The 24325-nt window shown below is 36.6% G+C and overlaps 2 protein-coding genes and 1 long non-coding RNA gene across 5 annotated transcripts in view; 2 read left to right on the plus strand and 1 right to left on the minus strand.

Annotated features, from left to right (window-relative positions):
- The window catches only part of LOC107664969 (kinesin-like protein KIF2A), a 15479-nt gene extending 1470 nt beyond the window's left edge, over window positions 1–14009 (minus strand). Inside the window, exons 1-16 of the mRNA XM_016455675.1 lie at window positions 13617–14009; window positions 11578–11672; window positions 11160–11282; window positions 11018–11072; window positions 9356–9484; window positions 7529–7632; window positions 7291–7386; window positions 5907–5957; window positions 5839–5875; window positions 5661–5752; window positions 5311–5453; window positions 2332–2536; window positions 2107–2217; window positions 1942–2009; window positions 1632–1715; window positions 655–805 (exon numbers count right to left, since the gene is read on the minus strand). Coding sequence (XP_016311161.1) covers window positions 655–805; window positions 1632–1715; window positions 1942–2009; window positions 2107–2217; window positions 2332–2536; window positions 5311–5453; window positions 5661–5752; window positions 5839–5875; window positions 5907–5957; window positions 7291–7386; window positions 7529–7632; window positions 9356–9484; window positions 11018–11072; window positions 11160–11282; window positions 11578–11672; window positions 13617–13677 — 1605 coding nt within the window. The 5' untranslated portion in view covers window positions 13678–14009. The remainder of the gene's footprint in view (window positions 1–654; window positions 806–1631; window positions 1716–1941; window positions 2010–2106; window positions 2218–2331; window positions 2537–5310; window positions 5454–5660; window positions 5753–5838; window positions 5876–5906; window positions 5958–7290; window positions 7387–7528; window positions 7633–9355; window positions 9485–11017; window positions 11073–11159; window positions 11283–11577; window positions 11673–13616) is intronic.
- Window positions 14010–15045: 1036 nt separating this feature from the next.
- On the plus strand, window positions 15046–18992 carry slc2a6 (solute carrier family 2 member 6). 2 transcript variants are annotated; one of them, XM_016455692.1, is made up of 10 exons: window positions 15046–15139; window positions 15246–15399; window positions 15505–15711; window positions 16496–16595; window positions 16735–16946; window positions 17241–17387; window positions 17478–17586; window positions 17680–17856; window positions 18173–18318; window positions 18588–18992. In XM_016455692.1, the coding sequence occupies exons 1-10, from the start codon at window positions 15081–15083 to the stop codon at window positions 18747–18749; spliced, it is 1473 nt and encodes a 490-aa protein (XP_016311178.1). In that variant the 5' UTR covers window positions 15046–15080; the 3' UTR covers window positions 18750–18992. The 2 variants fall into 2 exon arrangements, with proteins under 2 accessions (XP_016311178.1, XP_016311180.1); XM_016455694.1 differs by lacking the exon at window positions 18173–18318 and having other exon boundaries at window positions 18588–18747.
- Window positions 18993–20568: 1576 nt separating this feature from the next.
- Window positions 20569–23870, plus strand: LOC107664986 (uncharacterized). 2 transcript variants are annotated; one of them, XR_001631507.1, is made up of 5 exons: window positions 20569–20798; window positions 21293–21437; window positions 22845–22907; window positions 23079–23288; window positions 23421–23870. It is a non-coding gene; the product is annotated as an uncharacterized LOC107664986 (long non-coding RNA). The 2 variants fall into 2 exon arrangements; XR_001631506.1 differs by having other exon boundaries at window positions 22845–23288.
- Window positions 23871–24325: the final 455 nt, after the last annotated feature.

Raw genomic sequence — 24325 nt, forward strand, 5'->3', positions numbered from 1 at the left:
TTCAAACGCTCACTGATGCTCCAGAAGGAAAAACCATGCATTAAAAGTGAAAACTTTTTGAATTTGAAGATCAGGGTAAATTGAACTTATTTTGTCTTCTGCGAAACATGTAACTATCTTCTGTAGCCTCTGAAGGGCAGTACTAAATGAAAAAAATATGAGATTTAGGCAAAAAAAGAACAATGTACACATCTCCATTCTGTTCAAAAGTTTTCTTAATAAATGGTTTTTCCTTCTGGAGCATCGGTGAGCATTTGAACATCTTTTATGTGAAATATCTTATTCAGGTCAGTACTAAATAAACAATAGCATGCATTTTGTATGATCCCTCTTATTTTGGTAAAATAACATTTAGCAGATTCTGAAAGGGGGGATGTAAACTTTTGACCTCAACTGTATAAATATATGAATCTGCACAGAAAACAAAAAGGTATAATTAGTTGGAAAACTACAGGGTTAGGAGGGTTTTTCTTTCTTTCCTTTTCTTTTTTTAAATGAATACTTAATATTTAGCAAGGATGTATTAAATGTATCAAGTGCCATTTATAATCTAATTAATGTAAACAGTAACAGACACAAATTACACTTCTAAAATGTATCATCATGCATGCATTTTTAAAGCAGAGGAAGTACTAGGAACAGATGTCTTTTTACATTCTGTTCACAGAGCAGTTTGAGGTCATCTCTCTGAGGGGAGTTGCCCAAATCCCATTCCTCATCCATGATGTCCAGCTGGTTGATGGCGTTGACATTAGGGCGGACTCCCTCTGTCACAGCATTGGGATCCACAGTCAGCTCCTTCACTCTAAATACACAGATTGACAGCATTTATGATGTTTTTAGAGCAATCATGCTGACCGAAATGACACCATGCACAGGTCACAGGACTCAACTGCGGAGATGCTTGTTTTGGCTGCGACACGGCATACTCCTACCTTATTTTTAAAACAGAACCTTACATTATTTCAAAAACGTTTTATGCTTTTAATAAGCATTTTAAGACAAAATCAAGAGCAGTTTGTTTTTTAATACAACAAAAAAATACAGATATCAGAATTCCCATAGGTGCAGTTGGGCATATAAATTGCAGCAATTTGTGCAACTAACGCAACTGTTTATGGTGTCATCTCATTTTTATTAATTGAGTACAGTGTTTATGTTTATTAATATTCATATTATGAAATATTTCTAAAGGAGAAGTAAGGACGACAGCACCACATCTATGCCAAGACATTCCCAGGGTTAGAGAAATGAAATGACAGCAGATCAGAGGGGAAATGAAAAATGTTTACACCAAAAGCACAGCCATTAGTGTGAGACGTGAGTGCAGCCAATGTTTCTAATAAATTGAAACAGACTGTGGTTATATATATTGCAGCGCATGAGTATTTCCATGCATTGGTTGCAAGCCAATGCGGGATGTTGGTTGTCTACTGAGCAGTGCTGGGGAAGCTACATTGAAACTGATTGCCAAGCTATAATGTAAAACATTTTTTGAAAAGAGTTTGGTTACTATTACGCTACTGAAATATGTTAGTAACTTGTATTACTAGTTTTAGTTAGTCCCCAACACTGCTGCAGTGTATCTGACTAAGAATAAGGAGGGAAGCTGCATAGACATGTGCTCATACTCATAGGTAGGAGAGGGTTCAGAGCGACTTCCTCCCCCCTGAGAGAAGGGGATGTCAGAGGGGCTAATCCCAAACTCCTTTACTCTGAAGACAGTCAAGACAGAACAGAGAAAAACAGCAAGAAGAGCACAGCCAATCAGGAGAGATGTATAATTATGACAAGACTTTTTCCCTTTGGCACTAGCTTGTCAAGACATTGGTAAATACAACAACTTGATTGAGATTGCCTTAAACAGTTAGACGCAACATTGGCAAGAGTTCTACTCAACTTCGGTTTTCATAAATGCACAACAGAGTGCCATGTCCTTACCTGTTGGCATATCTCAGAGTGTTCAGCGTGTTCTCACAGGAAGCCATGCCAGGAGAAATGGTGGCGATCTGATCAGACAGAAGTCACAATTAGAGCTGTGCAAACAGGCAAAAGTAAATTTAGCCAAATCCCAATGTTCAAGAAGGATAGCTTAATCAAACTTACCATGCATGTCCTGGAGTTTTCGCCAATGAATGAGTCTCTGAGGACCTGTGTGAGCTTGCTCGCTCTGAATGGGGTATGAGGCTTATTACGGCCCAGAGCCCTGATACACTCCTAATACATGGGACATGCAAGATCACAGTGATTTACTAGGCAATTTCAAAATGACACTTCATAACCAAATGGTTGCTGACCCCTGCTCTTGGGTGGTATTTTTAAGGTGCTGACCTTCAGAGCCAAAAGACTCTTGTTGATTTCGGCTCCCTCTAAACGAGTCTGCCGATCAGCGCTGGACGTGTCCGCTCCACGTTCATTACCCGCCAGATCAATGAGTGAGAATTTGCCATGCATCTTGCCCTTCCTTCGTAGAATGATTTGGAAGACGGCATGGCTACGGGATGAGTGGGCATTGGCTGAGGTCTGACCTGAGGTCCTAAAATGGAAGATAAGAAGGTGAAATTTAAGTCAGGAGTGTCTGACTTATGTACCAAGACATTGAGTGGACTAATTACAGATCATCAAAGATCATGAATTGTTAAAGGGTTAGTTCACCCCAAAATTCTGCCATTAATTACTCACCCTCATGTCGTTCCAAACCCGTAAGACCTTCGTTCATCTTCGGAACACAAATTAAGATATTTTGATGAAATCTGAGAGCTCTCTGATCCTCCATAGACAGCAAGGATACTATCACGATCAACGCACAGAAACGTAGCAAGGACCAGGGTTCATACAGAAACTGCAAAATGAAATTCCAGGACTTTCACAGACTTTTCAAGCACTACTTTTTTGGTTTTCAAGGACTAAAATCAGAGATAACAATATCGTTATTATCTTTCAAATTCTAATAAATAAACAAATAAAACAAAATGGTACAAATAACGTGCAACACGTGCAAAGCATGCAATGACTGGCAACTTTAACATTTGAAAGGATAGTATGGCAAAGTTATCAATTTCCTTATTCAAAGTGATGTTTTATTCATGAATATATGATTAACCTGAAGAGTAAAAGCTTCATCATGCACAAATTATGAGCTATATCACGTTCATGGACACTAGGGGTGTGACAATACATTTAGCTCACGAGATGAGACAAAATACAGATACTTGGTTCACTAGAACGAGACAATATTTTAATACTATTTTTAAGAAATTTTCAATGACAAAAAAAATAATGTAGTTGCATTTTGAAATATTTTAACTAATCTAGAGCCATAACTAACAATTATTTTGGTAATCAAGTAATCTACTGATTATTTTGACAACTGAGTAATCTGATATTTTTTGTAATAAATTATTCGAACCAATAATAATTTGTTCAAATAAAGTATCAGAACCAAGTAACCACATGGTTTTATTGAACAACACTGTTAAAATACATAAAGTAACATGCCTATACATAATATGAAAATAACCAACTTATGTACATTAAAGGGGTCCTATTATGCTTTTTCACTTTTTCAACTTTAGTTAGTCTGTAATGTTGCTGTTTGAGCATAAAAAAGATCTGCGAAGTTACAAAGCTCAAAGTCCAATTCAAAAGGAGATATTTTATTTAACAGAAATCACTTTTCAAAAACTACAACGAACGCCTCGTTTGGACTACAATGCATATTTTCCGGGATTTGTGATATCACAAATATCGAGGAATGGGATGAGACCTGGTTGAGCTGCACTAGAGAAGGCAACGAGTGTTATCACTGTCGGACACACGCTAGCTTTCCCAAGGCAGACGAACTTAAGAGTGGTTACAATCATCCGGGTTTAAATCGTGCTCAAATTGATTTGATTTTGACTCAATAGTTACACTGAAGCTCGCAGGCGGCTACGGTAAGGGGCGTGACATTTCCCGACCAGCCGCCGAGTGGTGCCAATCACAACACACACTGGCCCAGCTAACCAATCACAGCACATTTCGTATTTCAGAAGGCGGGCCTTCATTTGATACAGGAACTATTCGAGCCGTTCATGCCAGACTGGGTAGAGAGGTGTTATGAGAGCCTGTTCTAGTACACCCCCAAAACAAAATCAAGACTTTGTAAAAGAGCATAATAGGACCCTTTTAAGTATTATAACAAATACCTGCAGAGGGTGCCAACAGCCCGGTGATGTTTCACTTTACAAATTTAAATCCATATAATTTCAATATTTGGTCACATGCAAACTCAGAGCGAGGGTTTAAACTTTTATTTTGAAATCGCTGATGTACAACAAATCGCATACAGAAATATGTTGATGTATTCTCCTGTGTTGGCATAGGTTTCTAAATGATTTACGTTATAAATCTAGTGAGATAACGTGCACGGTTTTCCCAGATAAACGTTAATCAACCCAAACTCATAGCATATGCAGAGAAAGAGTTTGTGGACCGAACGGCTGATATGGAGACGCGCTCCACGCTTGTAAATGATGACAGTGCAACACAAAGCACGTCAGACTATATATGCGTTCCCAAACGAAACCCAAACAATCAGCACATGCAATAAAAGACAGAACAATATAATGCAAGCACTATCAAAGGTTTTACCACAAACTCAACTTTATACTGATATCGTGAGACCGATTTGCACCTCAAGGAGAAATATCACGAGATCTTTTGCACTCCCGAAAGCCAGGCGAAACGGCTCTGTATTTATATCAGATGCGCTGCATCGTTAATTTTGCGAGAAAATATTGTTTTTATGGTAAACAAATTAACACCAATTTCGTAATCAACATAATCGCCGTTGTTTACGTTCAGTAGAAAGCTTGCGCATGCTGAACGTAAACAACGCTGATTACGTTCTGGGTTACTCTCCAAAATGGCAGAAGACGGTAACTCGGGGAGAAGAATTGCTGAATAAATTATGTTATTATTGTTTTCTTTGCATACAAAAAGTATTCTCGTACCTACGTAAAATTACGGTTGAACCCCTGATGTCACACGGACTATTTTACCGATGTCCTTGCTACATTTCTATGCCTTGATCGTGGTAGTATCCTTGCTGTCTATGGAGGGTCAGAGAGCTCTCAGATTTCATCAAAAATATCTTAATTTGTGTTCCGAAGATGAACGAAGGTCTTATGGGTTTGGAACGACATGATGGTGAGTAATTAATAGAAATTTTCATTTTTTGGGTGTACTAACCCTTTAAGGAAAAGATACAGCAGCAAACAACTAGAGCAATATTCAGTGAACATGATTGTTTTACCCATCAAGTTTTACCTGCAACTGTTCCCTATTTCAATGAGTTTGAGGACATCCTCAGTGCATCTGACCTCACGCTCCTGAAGCCCAACCACCTGGACCTGCTGCTTTCCATCTTCTAACACACGTAGCTTAGCCTTACGATTCAACAGATCAAATACCTAAAGAAAAAAAGACTTTGAAAGACTTGTCCTATTTTTAAAATATGCTTTAGTTTGTCACAACCATTAGTCATCAATTTTCTAAAACATTCCTGATAATCAAAAACAAATCAATCAATGGATGTGTACAATGTGTACAATTCTTCAAATAGTATTCTCAACACATTTTGGATTAACAAAAAGTGAATGTAACTAAGAGCCACTTGCCTTTCCACTGTAAATTTCAAAGAAAGTTGCGTAAACCTGAAGATCCAGCTTCTTATAGTTTGGTTTCTTCAGCATGAGAAAAACATCTCGAGCTGTTTGTGTAAAACATTCACACGAATGAGTTTGCTTGAAAGAAAAAGACTGAAGAAATTACAGGACCAAAAAAAACATCAATTACCAGCTAATGCATAGATTCCTTTTGAACAATCCTGGTTCTTTAGTATAAATGTCTGAGGCATTACCTTTTTTATTGAGGGGTCGTTTCCTAACACAAACGCATATTCTGTGCTCCTCAATCTGTTGAAAAAATGAATCACGTTTTACTTCTCTTAAAATAATTTATTACTTAACATCCAAAAATGAAGTACTTTTTTCTTACTACTAATATATTATATTAAATATATTATATTTAAATTTTTTGTATTACATTATCATCATTAAAAAGTGGATCTCAAATGTATGAACATGAACATGTCTGGGTCACATTCCCCCCCAAAGCTCATATGGAGAAAAAATTCTGAATAAATAATCATTATAATAAAAATAAAATAATGAATAAAAAAAATAACAATAATAATAATAACAAAATGAATGTGGAAAAATTATGATACATGATGGCTGACTGTGTTTGTTAAAGGTGCCATAGAATGGAAAACTGAATTTACCTTGGCATAGTTGAATAATAACAGTTCTGTACATGGAAATGACATACCGTGAGACTCAAACACCATTGTTTCCTCCTTCTTATGTAAATCTTGAGCATTCAAAAGACCACTGAAAAATAGGCGAATCAGAACATAACACCGACTGTGACGTTACAGTCGGGATCACTAATATGTACGCCCCCAACATTTGCATATACCCGCCCATGTTCTAGGCCAGCCGGACCTGCACAGCCAAATCATCAGAAGTTCTGCAGGTATTGTGAAGAAACAAGTGAGGACAACAGCGAAAATGGCAGATCATGGAAATAAATGTTATGTTCTAGGCTGTGCAGGGGATGTGATGTGCAGGGATGGGTTGGTGTCTGTATTCAGAAAGGCACGGAAAGCAAGTTCTAATAAAATAACGCGAGCCACTAAAGACATGGTTAGCTGCTTGCTAGCAGTAGCCTGTTACATTACAGTACATAAGATTTCACTTACCACATAAACAGAGTAAGGAGAGATGACTGAGGATGATGGCGAATGATTTACAGATCCTGTGCACCACTGACAAGCATCTGATCTTGTAAAATGTGTGGTAAGTACTGCCGTTGTAGTTTGCACAGCACGTGCGATCGCAAATCTCGAAAGTGAAAGTAAAACCATTTCGTGCATTCGAAAGCAGTTTCAATGCCCCGCATATTAATAGCAGCTCCCTGATGTCCGCATTTTATATACAGTATAATTACCCAACGATATAACTGCGAGAGAAAGTAAATGGGTTGTAAATGGGCATGTAAAACAGTTTCTGGAGATTTTTTTGTCCTTACCTAAGCCACATACCTTCTATGTAGATATCGGAGAACAATTTAAAATATTATATCAATGCATTCTATGGCACCTTTAAATTAAATTTAATTAATTCATTCATTCTTGTATTTATTATATTTTAAATATGACCCAGAAGTTAATTCATCCGAACCTACCAAATCTGTCGTGGTTAGCGGTCGATAGTCCAAACTTGCTCTGAAGTCTCGGATCATCTGCAGTATTTCATAGTTTGGAATCGTTGTATCAATTTCCTTTAAAACAAAACAAGCACATTCACAATAGGAACACCACCAGGTGAACTAATCTATTTGTCAAACCTGACAAATACATCACAATTAAAAGCTGAGAGACGAGGAAGAGAGATATAATTGGCAGAAAGATGAGAAGTCTTACCTGTGCTCGCTTTTCTCTCAGTTCCTGTTGCTGTATTCTGCGTCTCTCCCTCTTCTCCTGCAATTTTTCCACTTCCTTCACACAGTTCGACTTCCTCCTTGCTGCTACATAGCAGAACAACACACAATTCCATTTTAACAAAGGCAACAACCATTTCCTCTCTTTCAGCCCGCCTCCTCCCACTCTGTATCTCTCTAATATAAGTGTGTATGTGTGCAGACAGAGTGGCTATAGAGGCAAGCCAGAGCCTCTGGCAGCTGGCACATGGTAGCGCCAACAGCCCTCTCTATCTTAAAGAGCTCTATTCTCTGAGCAGACCTTTTCCAAAGTCATTTATCTATGCACTCTTGCTGTCTGCAACATACCCTGCTACTATTGCTTTACTACTTGCTACATTACTACTATCACTTGCAAACGATAGTATCATCAGAACATGGATTAAAAGATAGGCTTCATAATGAAGGCATTAATATTCATCTGACTGATTAATTTAATCTACCCAAAACAGTGTGCAGTTTGAACACTGACTCATCTCGCAACACCAAACTGGGGTGGGAATCTTTAAATTAGATTTGATTAGAAAGAACAGATTTGGAGAAATTTAGCATTAAATAATTTGCTCACTAATGGATCATCTGCAGTGAATGGGTGCCATCAAAATGAAAGTCCAAACAGCTGATAAAAACATTACAACAATTCACAAATAATCCACATGACTTCAGTTCATCAATTAACATCTTGTAAAGCAAAAAGCTGCGTGTTTTTAAGAAACAATTCATTAATGTGTTTTTAACTTCAAATGAGTCCTATAACCATAATATTGCATTTCCAGTGAAAAAGTCTAAATTAGGAGATAAATATGCACAGATCAAGCACCATTTACAAGTGAAAACAGTCCAAAACAGTTCTAAACAAATGTGTTGGTGGATTTTGATGCGAGAGGACAACAGGGAATGGAGTTTTTCACTGGAGGAAGTGTTAATATGTTATTATGGACTCGTATTTTGAATAGATGTAACAGTTTAAAGTTAAAACTTATTAATGATGGATTTGTTTATTACAAACATGCAGTTTTTCACTTTACAAGATGTTAATTGATGGACTGGAGTCTTGTGGATTACTTGTTGATTATTGTGATGTTTTTATCAGCAGTTTGGACTCTGATGGCACCCATTCACTGCAGAGGATCCACTGGTGAGCAAGTGATGTTATGTTATATTATCCCAAATCTGTTCAGATGAAGAAATAAACTCATCTACATCTTGGATGGGCTGAGGGTAAGTAAATTTTAAGCAGATTTCCATTCTTGGGTGAACTGCAATTCAGAGAAAGAATTGTAACATATCTGTGAATCAATTTTACCCCAACCCTGCACTAAACAAGCAAATTAAACCGAACAATTGTAATTCCACCCAAAGGATGGGCAGCACCATGCTGCACATAGAAAACAGTTTGAGCATTTTGATTCCAGATTAATTCAGCAGACAGACTCTTGTAAGCTTCATAAATTCAAAGCAAGAGGATTAATCAGGAAGGTTCAGAGTCAGGACAAGCCTGCCCGGTCACAAACAGTCACTGACATTCAGAGGGGCGGCTGGAGTAGCCAAACCACACCCCACCCCACAGATTTGAGCCAAGATACAGACAGATGAGCAAGGTTTAGGTTTGCTGCAAAATTCAGACTCTAAAAGGTTGCTTTCTCTTTATGCATTATACGCATCCTGCGCAGGAGGCCTCAGTCCTTTCAGCCTTTTTCAGTCCTTTTTCCTGTGGGGAAAAGGGGGTTGACAGGAACAGATTGAAAAGCACTGAGGAGTGTCATATTACCGTTTTGTTGTTGCTGAGTTAGCTGACTTTGGGTCTGGCTCTGTGTGGGCTGAGAGGGCTGTTGTACTGGTGGAGGGGGTGCTGATTCTGGCTGTTGCTGCTGGGCCGGCCGTCCCCGAGTCGAGCCAACTTTAAAACAGAACACATAAGAGTGGCATCACAGGAGCACTCAAACATGCCTATGATGGACAAAAATGCTGCTTAGATAGACAGCTCACCAAGTTTTCAAACACAGCCATCTTAGTATGCTGACATAACTATAAGTCATGTGTAGTAAAACAGTCACTATAAGTAAAACACTCTGGCACTTTTAAAACATCACTCTATTTGTTTGAGCATGCGGACTCAGCAATATTGTGACTATTTTGGCTATGATTAAAATTTCTGTCAAGGTCACAACAGATCTTTTCTTCCATATTGTAACTTACATCCAAGTAAAATGGATTATAGGGGGAAAAAATGAATTGGTTCAATCCATCAGCTGTTGACTGCACAGAAGCAGATCCGAATGCAATACTTCAATCAACTGCAAGAAAGCGGCGGGGTTTAAGCGGTCTAAATGACTGAAGAAGTCCGGCATATGTTATCAGAGAGAGAATATTTTGCACTGGAAGACTGAGTTTGACTAAAGACTGACATTTTTGTTAAAAATTACTAAGTCAATAAAAATTAAATGTGTGCATAAATGTATCGTTCACAATAGAAAATAGATGAAGAAATAGAAAATAGATGAAGAGGTGGATGGGGGAATTTCCATTTCATGTTGACTTTAACATCCGTTATTCTTTAGTAACCGAACAAAATAATCCTAAATTATTACTAATTGTATTGAAAATGAGAATTTTGCTGTACAATAGCCATACATCTGTCGTAATCTTTCATTTGTCTTAATTTTAACAGACTTTTAGTTAGTGTACTTTTTTTATATGCACTTTCTTCCAGTTCTGCTGAACTTGGCCCCTTTGTCTACAAAACCCTGTTGTTATTATTTATATGTATCATTTAACACCATATCAACATCAAAGGCTAAATTCATGGCAAACTCAAAGAGTAATAAATTAATAATAGTGATAATAAAAATAATACTTCTATTAGTTATATAAAATAATGTTACAAAAACAAACCAACAACAACAATAAAAGTTACATAAAATCTATATCAAATTTGATTTGTTAAAAAATTCTAATATTTTCCAAGGAGAAGCTTTTTTAATGTCCATGAATGTAATTTCTGTATAACAACATTGCCTAATTATTATTTAAAGTATTTCAAATAAAATATGCTTTACAGTCAAGGAAGACTTCACATTAAGCCAATTCGTTTTATTGCAGTACATTAGATTTGCATAGTAACATTTAGCACTAAAAATGTTTAGAACTGGGCAAACGAGGAAAAAAGTTGTTCCCAGTGCATGTTATAACAAATTCAGAGTACCCTGTCAAAATGAAGTGCTTGTGGAGTGTGCTCCACTCCACTGAAAACACTGCATCATGAGCCTGACACATACATGTGCCGCCCCTTCATTCTGAAGCACCCAGCACGTGCACGCTACATTTTTTTCACTTTGGCAGATTAATAATTGCACATGGCCATACTGCAATTCATAACTTATTTTGATTTATTGTGCAGCCCTATTCCGGAGTCAAATAACAACAAATATACCTCTATTGTCTCTGGATGGGATTTCACTCCTTCCCGGTGCAATAGTTCTACGATTCTGCACACAAACAAGTGTACAAAAAGGTTCAAATGTTGCAAACAATTAGAATGCAAGTTCAACATTTAACTCTGGCCTCATACAAACCTTAGGGATTTTGTTGACCTTCACAGAGCTGGGTGTAGGAGGCGGTGGTGTAACAGGGCTCAAGGAAATCTCCTCCTCTGGACCAACATCTGGATTTAGCGAGAATATGCACTCCAAATCAATCTGTTACGAAAAAATGAACAAGCTGTTAACATTGCAAGAAATCTGATATTTTTTCCAACACATGAAAAAAGTGTGAAAGTGTGAAAAAGTGAAAACTTTTTTTCCCAACACATTTTTCTCTTTTATCCTAAAGAGAAAAATGATACAGGGTACATGACAACATAATTCATATTTGTAAGAAACACAGCATGTGTCCACGTAATATCTGAGAGTTTCATACTGTACCCTAACAACACCAGAATGTTGTTCTTTCCATTATTAATAACACAGGCAGCTGAGAGGCTGCTATACTTACCTCTTTTCCTTTAGTGTCTCCATTTTCTATCCATTCCACAGTAACACTTTCATTATCTTCATTTAAAGAGGTCACCATGGCCTGGTGTATTCGCCCTGTAAGAAACCCAACACCTCTAAGTGTGAAAGACAAATTGAAAACATTCATATATCCATTTTGAAATTTTACAAATCTAATGGGAACTTGAAAAGAGTTTATGTAAGACGGCAAGTCAACAGCAATATGCTTCTGAGGACACTTCAAAAGTTGTGCTAATAGCTACTGAAAAGTAGCCTATCAGAGCATCACTGAAAACAAACAGCCACGGTTCCGTATCTATTATTCAGAGCTATTCCTACTCACACGTCGACATCCCTGCAATTATTCAACAGCGGCATCAGAAAGAAAAAGCACATATTATCCTGCCATAAAACAAGCTATTTAAAACTCCTGCATGCAACATCAGGCCAAAAGAAAAGTTAAGACCCAGTTTGAAGTAAAGGCACATCTTTGACGTTAGAGACCTTCTCTGTTTAAAGATGTCACAAGCACTGTTCATCTTCAGAGAGCATGTCAAGAGTCATCTCTATTACGCAATACCGTACAAGAAACTTCCCAAAGAGACAGGAGTGGTTTGTCTAACATGTCAACAGACCCGGGCTCACTTGTTTCTTTGCTACAAGCTGAAGTTAAATATAACACAGCCTTCTCAAACAGATAAAATCATAACCTCTTCTGACAGTCTTGCAAATTGTATTGATGCCAATACCAATGAAAAGCCACTGAATGCTCACGAGACACCAACACTAGATTTACTAACTATGTACTGAGACATCATTAGCAGAAATTGATACTTTGATCCTTAAACACATTCAAAAACCAGTGTTTTTATTTCAGTTTCAGTTTTAATTCTGCTTTTGATGAACTAAATTACAATTAATCTACAAATATTTAAAACATAATATTCAGTGAATGCTGTACTATTAATAATAATAATAATAATAAAAAAAAAACAATAATGATGATTGATTAGTACAAGTAATATTAGTAGAATTATTACTGGTGTTATTTAAAGTTGTTGTGGTTGTTAGTTTTCTAAATGGAAAGTTGTTTTCATCTTTGTATTGAATCAATTAGCCTATAAACCTTCCTAACCTAACGAAAAATGTTTGTTACTTACAAATGTAAGTAGTTATCCAAACAGTACATCAAACAGGTTACATCACATGTGAAAGCCATTGTTTGGTTCTATTTTTGAGAGACTGAAGTGTGAATATTGGCAATAGATTTATACATCTGATAATAATAATGCAACTAATCCCAAGCAGTCAATATTTCCTTTGGCCACTAGGATGAAGTTTAATCTCTGAACCCAAATAATGACACATCACATAACTTCAAGGAACTTACTTGTCATCTTCAAATCAATACAAACCAGTCAAATTAGTATGACTACGGAACTCTCTAAGGTCATTATCATCTCAAATGAGTGACTAATGTGAAGTGAGTGGCATCCAAACTTATGTTGGGTTTAAGACTCCAAGCTAAACAAACCAGCTGGTTTGGATGAAACCAGCAACTTCCCTCTGTCCACACTTATTTTCAACCAATCTGTAAAACAAAACATTCATTTGCAAGTGACTTAAGATGGCTAACCCACACAAATCCAGAATCTATAGTACTTACATGATTAAGTTATATTCCCTAGACCAATACAGTACATAAATAATTCCCCACTAATCTACATCAAGTAAGCCAGTTACTGGGCTGAAATCAAATATCATCGCACACATTATGAATCTAAACAAACTCCACCCGGGTTTAGCAGGTGGCTAACGTAAAACCGACAGTTGCACTGTTGATTGACACAAGCTCGTTAACTACCCCGGCAACCAGCACCAACAGACCAAACTTGACGCCATATATCGATTAATACTAGGCCCGACCACCTAAAACTATCATTTCTGTCAGGTGTTTTGAGTGGTAACGTTAGCATCCGTTAGCCGAACCGGGGAAACGACTTTAACGGACGGTTACAAGCGACCCAAATATGAACTCACCATCGCTGCGCTTTATCTCCACATAAATCCCCACGACGATCTTGCCGAAGTTCACCGCCATGGCTCATTCATGGGACGAAGGGAATACTCAAATAGACGGGCGTGTGGGAACTAGAAACAGTGTTTGTGTTTGAATTTTTCACATTTGTTGTTCCGTATTACTCAAAACCGGGAGGCGGCCACAGCGCCAGACATAAAAGACGGGAGAGAGTACAGTGCGCGTGCGCGGGGGAAGCTCGATTTGCGTGTTTTTTTTCCTCCACAAGCCCCGCCTCCTGCGTCAGGATTGGTTACTGTGCGTTCACACCGCCGGCGGCGAGAGCGTCAAAGTGAACGGAAGACATTCATTTTCAATGTGAGCGGGCGGCGAAAGGCGGCGAAAAGCGGCGAGGAGCGGCGCGGCGCGTCTTGAAGCAGCTGGCGGTCTGAGCTCGGACAGTTGAGGTAACCATAGCAACCATAATAAACGGAGGAAGCCGGGAGCTTGTTGCTGTGTGGCAAAAATTAAAATATGTTGATGGCTGTGCTCTTTTTGATGACAGTAGGCACACTGAACTTAGTTTGGAGAAATATGTCCATGGGGGGGGGCGGCTTGCTTACTTGAAAAGCAAGTCAGGTAAAAATTGCTTTCAGTTTATGATGTTAATACTATCTCCAACCAGGAGAGGTCGCTAGTTTCCAGCCGCTCCCCTATTCATTTCAGCGTAGCAGGACGTGCACTCTAATGTAAACATTCACTAACTTTAGCAAATAATAAATGAAAAACTGACCATGAAAACAGTATTTTCAAGTCAATATGGTAAACCGATTATCTTTTTTTCCGAAAGTGAAACCTGCTGGCAGAGAACGAATTAGCTTTTTCAATAAGCCCATCTGCTATTTTTGCTACATATTTTTAAATGTGAACCAGTGGATCGACAAAAAGCTAATGCATTATAAAAATCTAAACAATTAAGACATTAAGATATATTTGTTATTTAATATAATAATTAATTGATAATAACTGTTTAAAGTAATATAATAATTGATACTTTTGACTCATCCCTTTTCTTAAAAACTGTTTAAAGGCTGAAATGTGAAGTGCAGATCTTAAAAAGTTCTTTAAAGGTCTTAAATTTGATTTTAAAAATCCTGCAGATACCGGGTTATTTTATGGTACAATTTGGAATAACTTTTTTTTTTTTTTTTAATTAAGCCCTTTTTAACTGTCCTTTTAGGTTGTTTTGAGAATGTTCTGTAGGATAGATTGTATTCTCTTTCTGAATGGCGTTGTGGCTGTTGACTGGAATTTCTGGTTGCTTAACACATTACTCAGTTGAGGAAGTTCTGACGTTTGCTTCCTTCATTTTTTGTCCTTATCTAGAAATCCCAGGATTGCAAAAATGGCTTTTACTTTCACTTGCTTTCAGTTATACCCATTCGAGCATTAAAGCGGTTCAGTCTGCAGTGTGAAGCGGAGGAGAGATGGAAGACAGTCCGGATGAAACCACCGCATTAATTAGAAACAAACCAGCTCGACTCAGGTGACTCCATCGTTCCTTTGTCCTTCTTTGTTTTCGATTTATGCTGTCTCAATCAAATTTTATATTACGGGTTTCCTGCATTTATTCGATTGTTTATACTTTCTAGACATGGAAAGCTCTTCCTTGCGGTGTTTTCAGCTGTTCTGGGCAATTTCAATTTTGGGTTTGCCTTAGTATTCCCTTCCCCTGTCATCCCCCAGCTTCAAAAGGGTGATGACCCTCGGTTGCAAATGGACATCCATCAGATATCATGGTTTGGTGTAAGATCATTAATGTGTCTAAAGATATGGAAGATATTTTCAGGTATAAAGTTTAACATACAGTAAAAATACATATTTGTAACTAGTTTCTCTTTTGTTTATTAGTCAATTTTCACCCTTGGAGCAGCCTTAGGGGGTGTTAGTGCCATGGTGCTGAATGACAGAGTTGGGAGAAAAATAACCATCATGTTGTCAGGAGTACCATCTACTGTAGGTCTCCTTGTGATGGGGGCCGCACAAAACTTTTGGATGTTATTATGGGGCCGATTTCTGACTGGCATCGCTGGTGGTATCACTGCTGGATCGATTCCTGTAAGTTTTCTGTTAGTCCATCTTGTTTATAGAGATAGCAATATTAATTCTACAGTGCCACTGCAAAAAGTTTTTTTTTTTTTAGTGAGTTTGCAGTCTGATTTAAATCTTATGAGATAAAATGCTGGATGGCATGTAATAATGATAATAAATGTTGTCAATAAGCATGTCTGTTTACGAACAAATGAGTACTGAATGAATCAGTCGACTCCCAGAGACTTAAATTTGTGAGTTATTTCTGCAGGTTTTAAAAAGGTCTTAAATCAAAGTCTTAAATTGATAAAGTCATGGCATTAAATGTTGCATGCATTGCTTAAAATTAATCTCTTCCTCAGTATTTTTCTCTTGCTTTCCAATATAAATATCTAAACGTCATTAAATTAAGTTACATTGACTTGAGATTCAAAATGAAGAAATGAAGTTTTGTTTTCTGAGAAATTGAGTTTGTTTAAAACACAAATATCTGGTACAGTAATAGTTATTTTCATATTCTAGTGTTTGGGAGCAGATGTATTCAAGCCTTAAGCTATATTTATCATGGAGGTCAGGAGGAAGTTGTGTCAAACTTTTGCTGATGCAACTCATTGTGGGCTCTCTAGACATTTACATTCCCTATTACATTTAAAGAACATATTGACATAAAAAAAGACAATTTAAAATCGACCTTCATACCATTTCATTGTAACATATGGGATTTTAATTAAAGAAACGTCATAATACATTAGTGGTTGCAGTTTTGTGCCTAATGGATCTCATTAACATCAGCTGATATCTTTTCACACAGGTGTATGTGTCAGAGATTTCACACCCGTCTGTGAGGGGTGCGCTGGGTTCGTGTCCTCAGATCACAGCTGTCTTTGGAAGTCTAGCACTTTATGCTTTTGGTGAGAGAGCTCATATTTCTCGGGTTGTTTTGGTGATGAAACTTACTTTCTCCAACACTTTCAAGAATTTCCAAGCATTTTTCAGACACATTATCCTATATGTCCTTTAAAATTATGCTATTTTATCTTCTCTCTCCAGGCTTGGTTTTGCCGTGGAGGTGGCTGGCTGTGGCTGGGGAGATCCCTGTCGTTATCATGATGATTTTTCTTTGCTTCATGCCGACCTCCCCACGTTACCACATCATGAAAGGAAACAGAGCAAGAGCAGTTAAATCGCTAGAATGGCTCAGAGGCCCCAATTCTGATTACTTGACCGAGTTCAATAAGATTGAGCGCAGTATCAATTCTCAGGTAAAAGGCACATTGTGGTGGATTACATCATGTTATCAGGGTGGTTTGCCATAAAATTAGAAGGTCATGCAGATATAATTCAATAAGAGAAAATAGGATCAATTGTATTTCACTGATTTTTTAAATCAGATTTTGTTGCAAATGAACATAGCATGACTTACAACCTTCAAAGATGTTGGTCGTTTGCTGCAGTATTGCAGGGGGCTGCCAATTATTGCTTGGAATAAAACAAAAATGTAAATATGCATTATATAAAAATAGAATATTAAATGACTTGCATGTTCTCTCCAACAGGGCGTTCAATGGAGTGATCTTAAAACACCTTTATACTATAAACCAATTCTAATCTCAGTTGTCATGAGATTCCTGCAGCAGATGACTGGTATAACCCCAATTCTGGTATATCTGGAGCCCATCTTCCACATGACAGCTATATCACTGGTAGGTCTCAAAGATTCATTCTTTCACACTGTGAAATACCTGAAAGCACATTTATCCATCTAAGAAATGTGATGTTTTATTGCCATTCAGGAACCGAAATATGACGCAGCATTAGTGGGAGCTGTACGATTGATTTCTGTTGCTATTGCAGCCAGTTTGATGGACAAAGCAGGTCGAAAAGCTCTACTGTTCACCTCAGGTTTGTGTAGAATTAACAATAAAAGTATTACATTTGGTAAATGTAATTCCTTGGAAAAAGTACCTAAAACGCAGTCATCTTTTATTCCTTCAGGCTTTTTGATGTATCTAGCCATGCTTTCAATGACCATGTACACTCATAAAACACCGTGCAACCATGGCAATCTTACTGTAACTGAGGGCTTGAAGAGCACTTATGGAGGCTTAACAGGCCCTGCCTTCGATCCAGTAACTCTAATTCCTCTAATAAGCTCTATGGTCATCATATTTGGTGAGTTTATTTAGTTTCAGGTTTAGTTTGTTCATTAAACAGTGTGACCAGTTCACTTTGACTTACTGTACAGCAGAAGCTTTTTGTGGATCTCATAAATGACAGATAAGGAACCTGTTGATTATTACGACACTTCAGTTAGGGATGATAAAGTCACACGTTAAAATTTTGAAATGGCTTAAAATTGATTTTTTTTATTAGAGAAACAATCATTTTGGAAACAGGACTGGATTACATCACTTTTAGAAATAGTTCTAGTTTTATTTCCTCATGTAAAATAACATGCAGCATAACGTCACTGAAATCTCCCATGCAGGTTATGCTATGGGTTGGGGTCCAATCACATGGCTGCTAATGTCAGAGATTTTACCTTTGGGTGCACGTGGTGTAGCATCTGGTTTGTGCGTTGGTGTTAGCTGGATCACAGCCTTTGTTCTGACACAACTCTTCATGCATGTGGTGGTGAGCTAAATCTCTCTTTTTTTTTTTACACGCATAGAAACAGGAATTGGAAAAATACCTATTTTAACTTACCTAATAGCACATGATCCTTGTTCAAGATCATTAAAAGATAATACAAGCTTCTCTTGATTATACTCATGTTATACATGATTGTTTCTTCTGATTTTTTTCTTTCTGATTGTTTCAATTTCTAGTATTTTTCATATACATAGTTGTGTGAGCTTTTCATAAGTATAGCTATAAAACACAAACTTGATCTTTTCATATAGGATGCCTATGGACTCTTTGCACCTTTCCTGTTCTTCTGTGTCGTCTCTGTAGTGAATATAATTTTCACTGCTAAATGTGTGCCAGAGACTAAAGGCCGGACTCTGGAGGAGATTGAGAACTTTTTCAGGACTGGCCGAACCTTCACCATTCTTGATTCTTGAAATGTCCATTTTGGACAATGCTGTGGCACTATTTAATCTACAGAGCCACAACAAAAGAAATGATGTTTTACTCAAGTTGTGAGTCTGCTGTCTGAGTTGAATGTGATGAGATAAAATGACTGGGTGGTGCCAAATAATACACATTTATATATTGCACTGTCTTTATGTATATTTAGATATATTAGCTACGTCATGGCTTTATGAATGTTACTCTGATGTAAATACATTAATATGTAGAATCTGTTCAATGTACATTTATTATAAGGATGTACTGTATATGAGTGCACACTCACGTAAAGTATATCAATAAATGTGTGTATGTATATACTGAATATATAAGGTCTCTATCATTCTCTCAGTTATATGAACATGTGACTGGGCACTTCACTTCTCTTTCATTGTTCTGCAATTGTTTTCATCAGTGTGACCATGACCAAACTAAACCAATATTTCACAAAATGTGTTTGTCCAGGAACAAAAGTACAATGATACGGAGAAGTTCCTATGGGTGTGGACCACGGCTAGAATCGAGCAAGACTTCACCAAAATAAATTCTGGCCATTGTCATGTGCTGATACATACATACAAATTTTTGATCATTAATTGTTTATCACTGTACTTAATGTTATAGCTATGCACTAAAATAATTATCTGTTTCTTATTTATATTTACTGTTATTTTTTTCAAACAATTAAATAATTCTCCACCCTCCTTTTCAATTAATTGCATATGCTTTCTTATCAGTAAGCATATTTTTCAAACAAAACTTTGCAGTTTGAAAGAGAACAATGTTTAGTTTCATCGACAGCTTTGATAAGATTGCTCTTTCTGCTTTCATACTGTATGACGCACAGTGCTTCCTGTCAATCAACACTAAACCAGTGTTATGCACCTGTGTTACATATTTGTACATGCTGAAAGATTGTCAAAACACCTAGTTGGTATGCAGTGCATTAGACAAATATACATAATTCTTATTTGCCACTTCTCAGCCACTGAACTGATTTCCTTACACCAATGAGTTGCAGATTTAGGCATAGCCAATATAATATTATTAATATATTGTTACTTTTTAAATTAAATGTAATTACAATTTAAAAAAGAAATATATGTTATTAACTATTATTTATTGGGAAATAATAAAAAAGTCCATTTGACCTCAATATCTCATCATGTAACCCAATTCTCAATGGCTCTTATCCAATAGTTAAGTTGCTTGCATGCACAAAAAGCCTTTAAGAAAAAATCATGTGATAAATGTTTGGCTTTAAGCTGATTTATTGGTTTCCATTTAGTGAAGGGTTCCCAAAAATGTTAATATATAACTACGTGCATAAGACTGACATTATAAATGCGCTATATAGGCTAAGGATGTTATTTCTTACATTACACAATCTGGAAGACCAAACATTTCATAAATATGTATATTAACAGGGTTATATATAATTTATTTATTCATGAGTGAATGTTAATGTTTTATTTATAAATAAAACGGTTGTTTCTCCATGCAGTGTGAGGAAAAATTTGAATTAATTGTGAAACTTACGTTGTGAATATTAATAAAATAAATGTTGATTTCAAATAAATTATGATTTAACAGTCTAACAGTATATTTTAAAAGCACTACACGTTTAAAACCTCATGAAAATCACTATTCCGGTGTCTGCTGATGTCCTGGCTTCACGTGAACGTTTCTATTCCCGTTGATTTGTACGTAACACTGTAGAAAGTGGCTGCAGCCAGAAGAACATGAATTCGCCATCAGCCCCGGGTTACTCAAGAGAACTGAGGAACCCGTCCAGTGAGTTTCATAATTAGGTTGTATAAGGGCACGTTACGTATGAGGGCTTTAGAAGCCAGCGGGCTACAAATGCAGTTCCTTGCCGCACTGAAAACATTGATTTAACCGCCAACTCGGACTGTGAACCAACCATGACAACGAACAGGGAGAAAGTAATTGGAAGTCAAGTCATTTCAGCCGAACTTGTGGCTGGACTACTACTCAGCATGGCGTATAGGATGTGTTCCAGTTTGGCTTTTTCCTCAGAGGTGGGTCTTTACGTGTGTAAAATCATGGGATTATATAATGTTGTTGTTTGTAAATGTCAATAAGCGAAAGGAAAAAAAATAGTTTTGTGTGAAAATGAATGCTAAATGACACACTGTTTCCTTTACGAAAAATACCAGGGTACTACTATAGTATCAGATAAAATACCATACTATAGCTTTTAAACTGGAAGAAATGAATAGTGAAAGTCGTTAGGGGAAGTTCACAACTTCACATAGCCTACTACTTGGGGTCTGAATGGAACAGAACGCATGGGTCTCGAGACGCGTTACTTAACACGCGTTGTAAAAACGCGACGCATTCCGTCTATATGAGACGGAGCTGCTAAGAAGTTGTTCGTAATGTGTATGTTATATTATAATGTTTTTTTTTTTTTTGTAGTAACCATAACCGTAGTAATTATTGGGCATCTTGGCGGAAATTATTGTTACTGTGATAATACCTTTGTAATGTGTTAGACGCTCTTGTGTTGCAGGGGGGAAGCGTCAGTGACGAAAGCGCGCAGTTTGAAGTAACGCGCTCACTCGTATGTGTGTGGGTTGCCAGTAATTAAGTTCATTTTCTTCAAAAGCAACAACCATCCAATTTCTCTGTCTGCTAATTCCGTCTCGAGGCTTGTTGTAAGTGCAATGCAAACACACACACATGCCTGCATATATTCTCTTGAAACTTTAGGAGAAATACAGTAAGTAATCTAATAGTTCATCCCGTTTGTCAGGTGATCTAAAATGTACTACACATGGTAAATAAACTGGTTTTATTCGAATTAAAATATTATTTAATATGGCTCAGTTAATTTCACTATAGGCTAGATTACACCAACAAATGTATTTTTAAAGTTGGGAAGTTACTCCGAGTCCTTACAGTTACTCCATATGTCTGGGGTTAGTAAGGTGTATTTTTTTTAAATAACATTTGAATTAATACTTTTATTTATCAAGGATGCATTAAATTAATCAAAAGTGATTTCTGAAGGATCATGTGACACTGAAGAGTACACAAAAAAAAAATTCCGTAAAATTTACGGTAAAAAAACGGCATCTGTGGTTGCCGGAATTTTACCGTAAAAAATACGGTAGCAACGTTTTAGGTTTTACGGTTTTAACTTAAATTTACAGTTAAGTACCATAATTTCATTAACTGATATAATGTTAATATACCAACCTATTGAAGTATTGAAATCTGTTTTGTACCTTTGTAATACACTGATAACCACCAAATGCAGGTGGTGATGAGAAAGTCACATGATGAACCAAAGCCCATCACAAGCAGCTTTTAAATAATAACATATATAGAAGGTGCACAGTGTCATTCACACAAACACTAAACACCATCATGGTAACACACATGAAACTGAAATAATGCAATAAACATTCATTTAACAACATTAGGTGTAACACACAACCCTAATATACAAAATTGATAAGAAAAAACTAAGAAGAAACATAGTTATTTCAACAACAAAACATCAAATTTGAAATGTAACGCAGGGAATTCTGGGAATGTCAGTTTACGGTTATTCACTGTAAATTATATGGTCTTTTTTACTTCAAAAAACGGTATACTACCGTAAAATTAATGTCCAATACATGTAATGTCCAATACAGTTTTTCACCGTATATAGTAGGGGAATTTACCGTTAACCATTTAACAGGTTTTTACTGTAGCATTTTTACAGTCTTTTACCGTTAAATTCACGGTCATTTTTTACAGTGTAACGGAGTAATGACTGCTGAAAATTCAGCTTTGCATGGCAGGAATAAATTACATTTTAAAATATATTATAACAGTAAACAGTTATTTTAAATGCAATAATATTTCACAATATTACAGTTTTGATCAAATAAATGCAGCCTTCGTGAGCATAAGAGACTTCTTTTGAAAACATTACAAAACTGACCCCCAACCTTTTGAAGTGTACATATTTAAGTGTTGCATTATTGCATCAATTTAATATTTATTGTGACCTTTTATCAACATTTTGAAATATAAATTAAATTAACTGTTTTAAATGTCTTTATATACAGGCCTTCCTTTCACTGTTGGGAGTCTGCAGAGAGGCACACGTTCAAGGAACAGACTGCAGCCATGTGTGTACTGTAACATGATGTGTGCATTTTATTATATTAAGTCACTTTGGTATAGTAATCATCTAAACATAAATGTAAAATGCAGTGCTCTCTGTTGCATGTAATGCCTTAAAAAATCAAATGTTTGTTACATGCCAGTTAAATCCATAAATCTGGACTTTTTCTCTCCAGCTTCCCATGGTGGATGTGGCGGTGTTCTTATTCTTTCTTCTAAGCAGTTTGATTCTTTTGATCTTGGATCACAATCAGTTGAAAGGCTCTTTGAAACGATCTGAACTGCTCACTAAGCCCCAGAGGTTTTTCCTTCAAATTGATTTTTTTGCCAACTTCATTTGTGGCCTCATGTGGTTGGTTTTTCCAGGATGGCTTCTTGGGTCACAGGTAAAAACGTAACTTAATTGCAACTGTTGTGAACACTTGGACTATCAAGTATAGCAAAATTGGTCATGTTGTTAGCTAAAATGCTTCTAGGTGGCATTGTCCGTTAATGCATTGTGTATTCATCCATTGTAGATTAATGGATCTGAGGATCATCTTTATCTCACTCGGGCATTTGGAGCCATGATGGTTGGAGACAGCTTTGTTTCTTTTACCACTCAGAAACAAATGGGATCCAATGAGGTATCTGTCTTCAGCAGCCGAGCTGTGGTATGTCATATTACAACATATTACAACTTTTTAACACTGATTTTGCTCCAACATGATTACATATGATTAACAATCCTTTTGTGTTCAAAAACTGGATACAACTTCTGTGTTGGTCAAAATGACTTACATTGGTTTCCATTCCATTACCAAAAATCAGCACTATGAAAAATACTAAAGAGTCACCTAAAAACACAAACCTCTATTGTTGCTTGTCAGAGACTAAAAAATATAAAATGTGAGAAATGTAATAAGTCTCTTCTATTTTTATGGTGTTATTTCTATTGTGTTAGGGGTATACATTTATTATACAGTATATATTGCATATATCAGTTATTATATTACAGTTGGATAATCAGAACCAGAACTACTTTTTGATGTAGCATAATTATCCTAATAAGCTCTTTATCTTAGAAAATTAAGCAGTAAGATGGTTTTAAAGGCTTGGTTTCAGATGGCTGTTAAATACAGTCCCTCTCTTTCTCATACATACTCATAAAGGATTAGTTCACCAAAAAATGAAAATTCTATCATCAGTTACTCTCGTTTTGTTCTCGTTTTCCCCCGTAGAATACAATAGGGGGAAAATTCTAAAGAATTGAACTGGTTGCTCTTTTCCATGCAATTACAATGAAGGACGACTGAAGCTTTCAAGCTTCAAAGTACCATAAAAGTAGTCCATACACGTTCTCTGAAGCCATACAATAGAAAATGGACCAAAATGAATGTCGATGGAAAGTAGATAAACAAGAAACGATTATAAATGTATTATC

Source organism: Sinocyclocheilus anshuiensis, unplaced genomic scaffold (assembly GCF_001515605.1).
Source record: "Sinocyclocheilus anshuiensis isolate Anshui unplaced genomic scaffold, SAMN03320099.WGS_v1.1 scaffold363, whole genome shotgun sequence".
NCBI lineage: Eukaryota > Metazoa > Chordata > Actinopteri > Cypriniformes > Cyprinidae > Sinocyclocheilus > Sinocyclocheilus anshuiensis.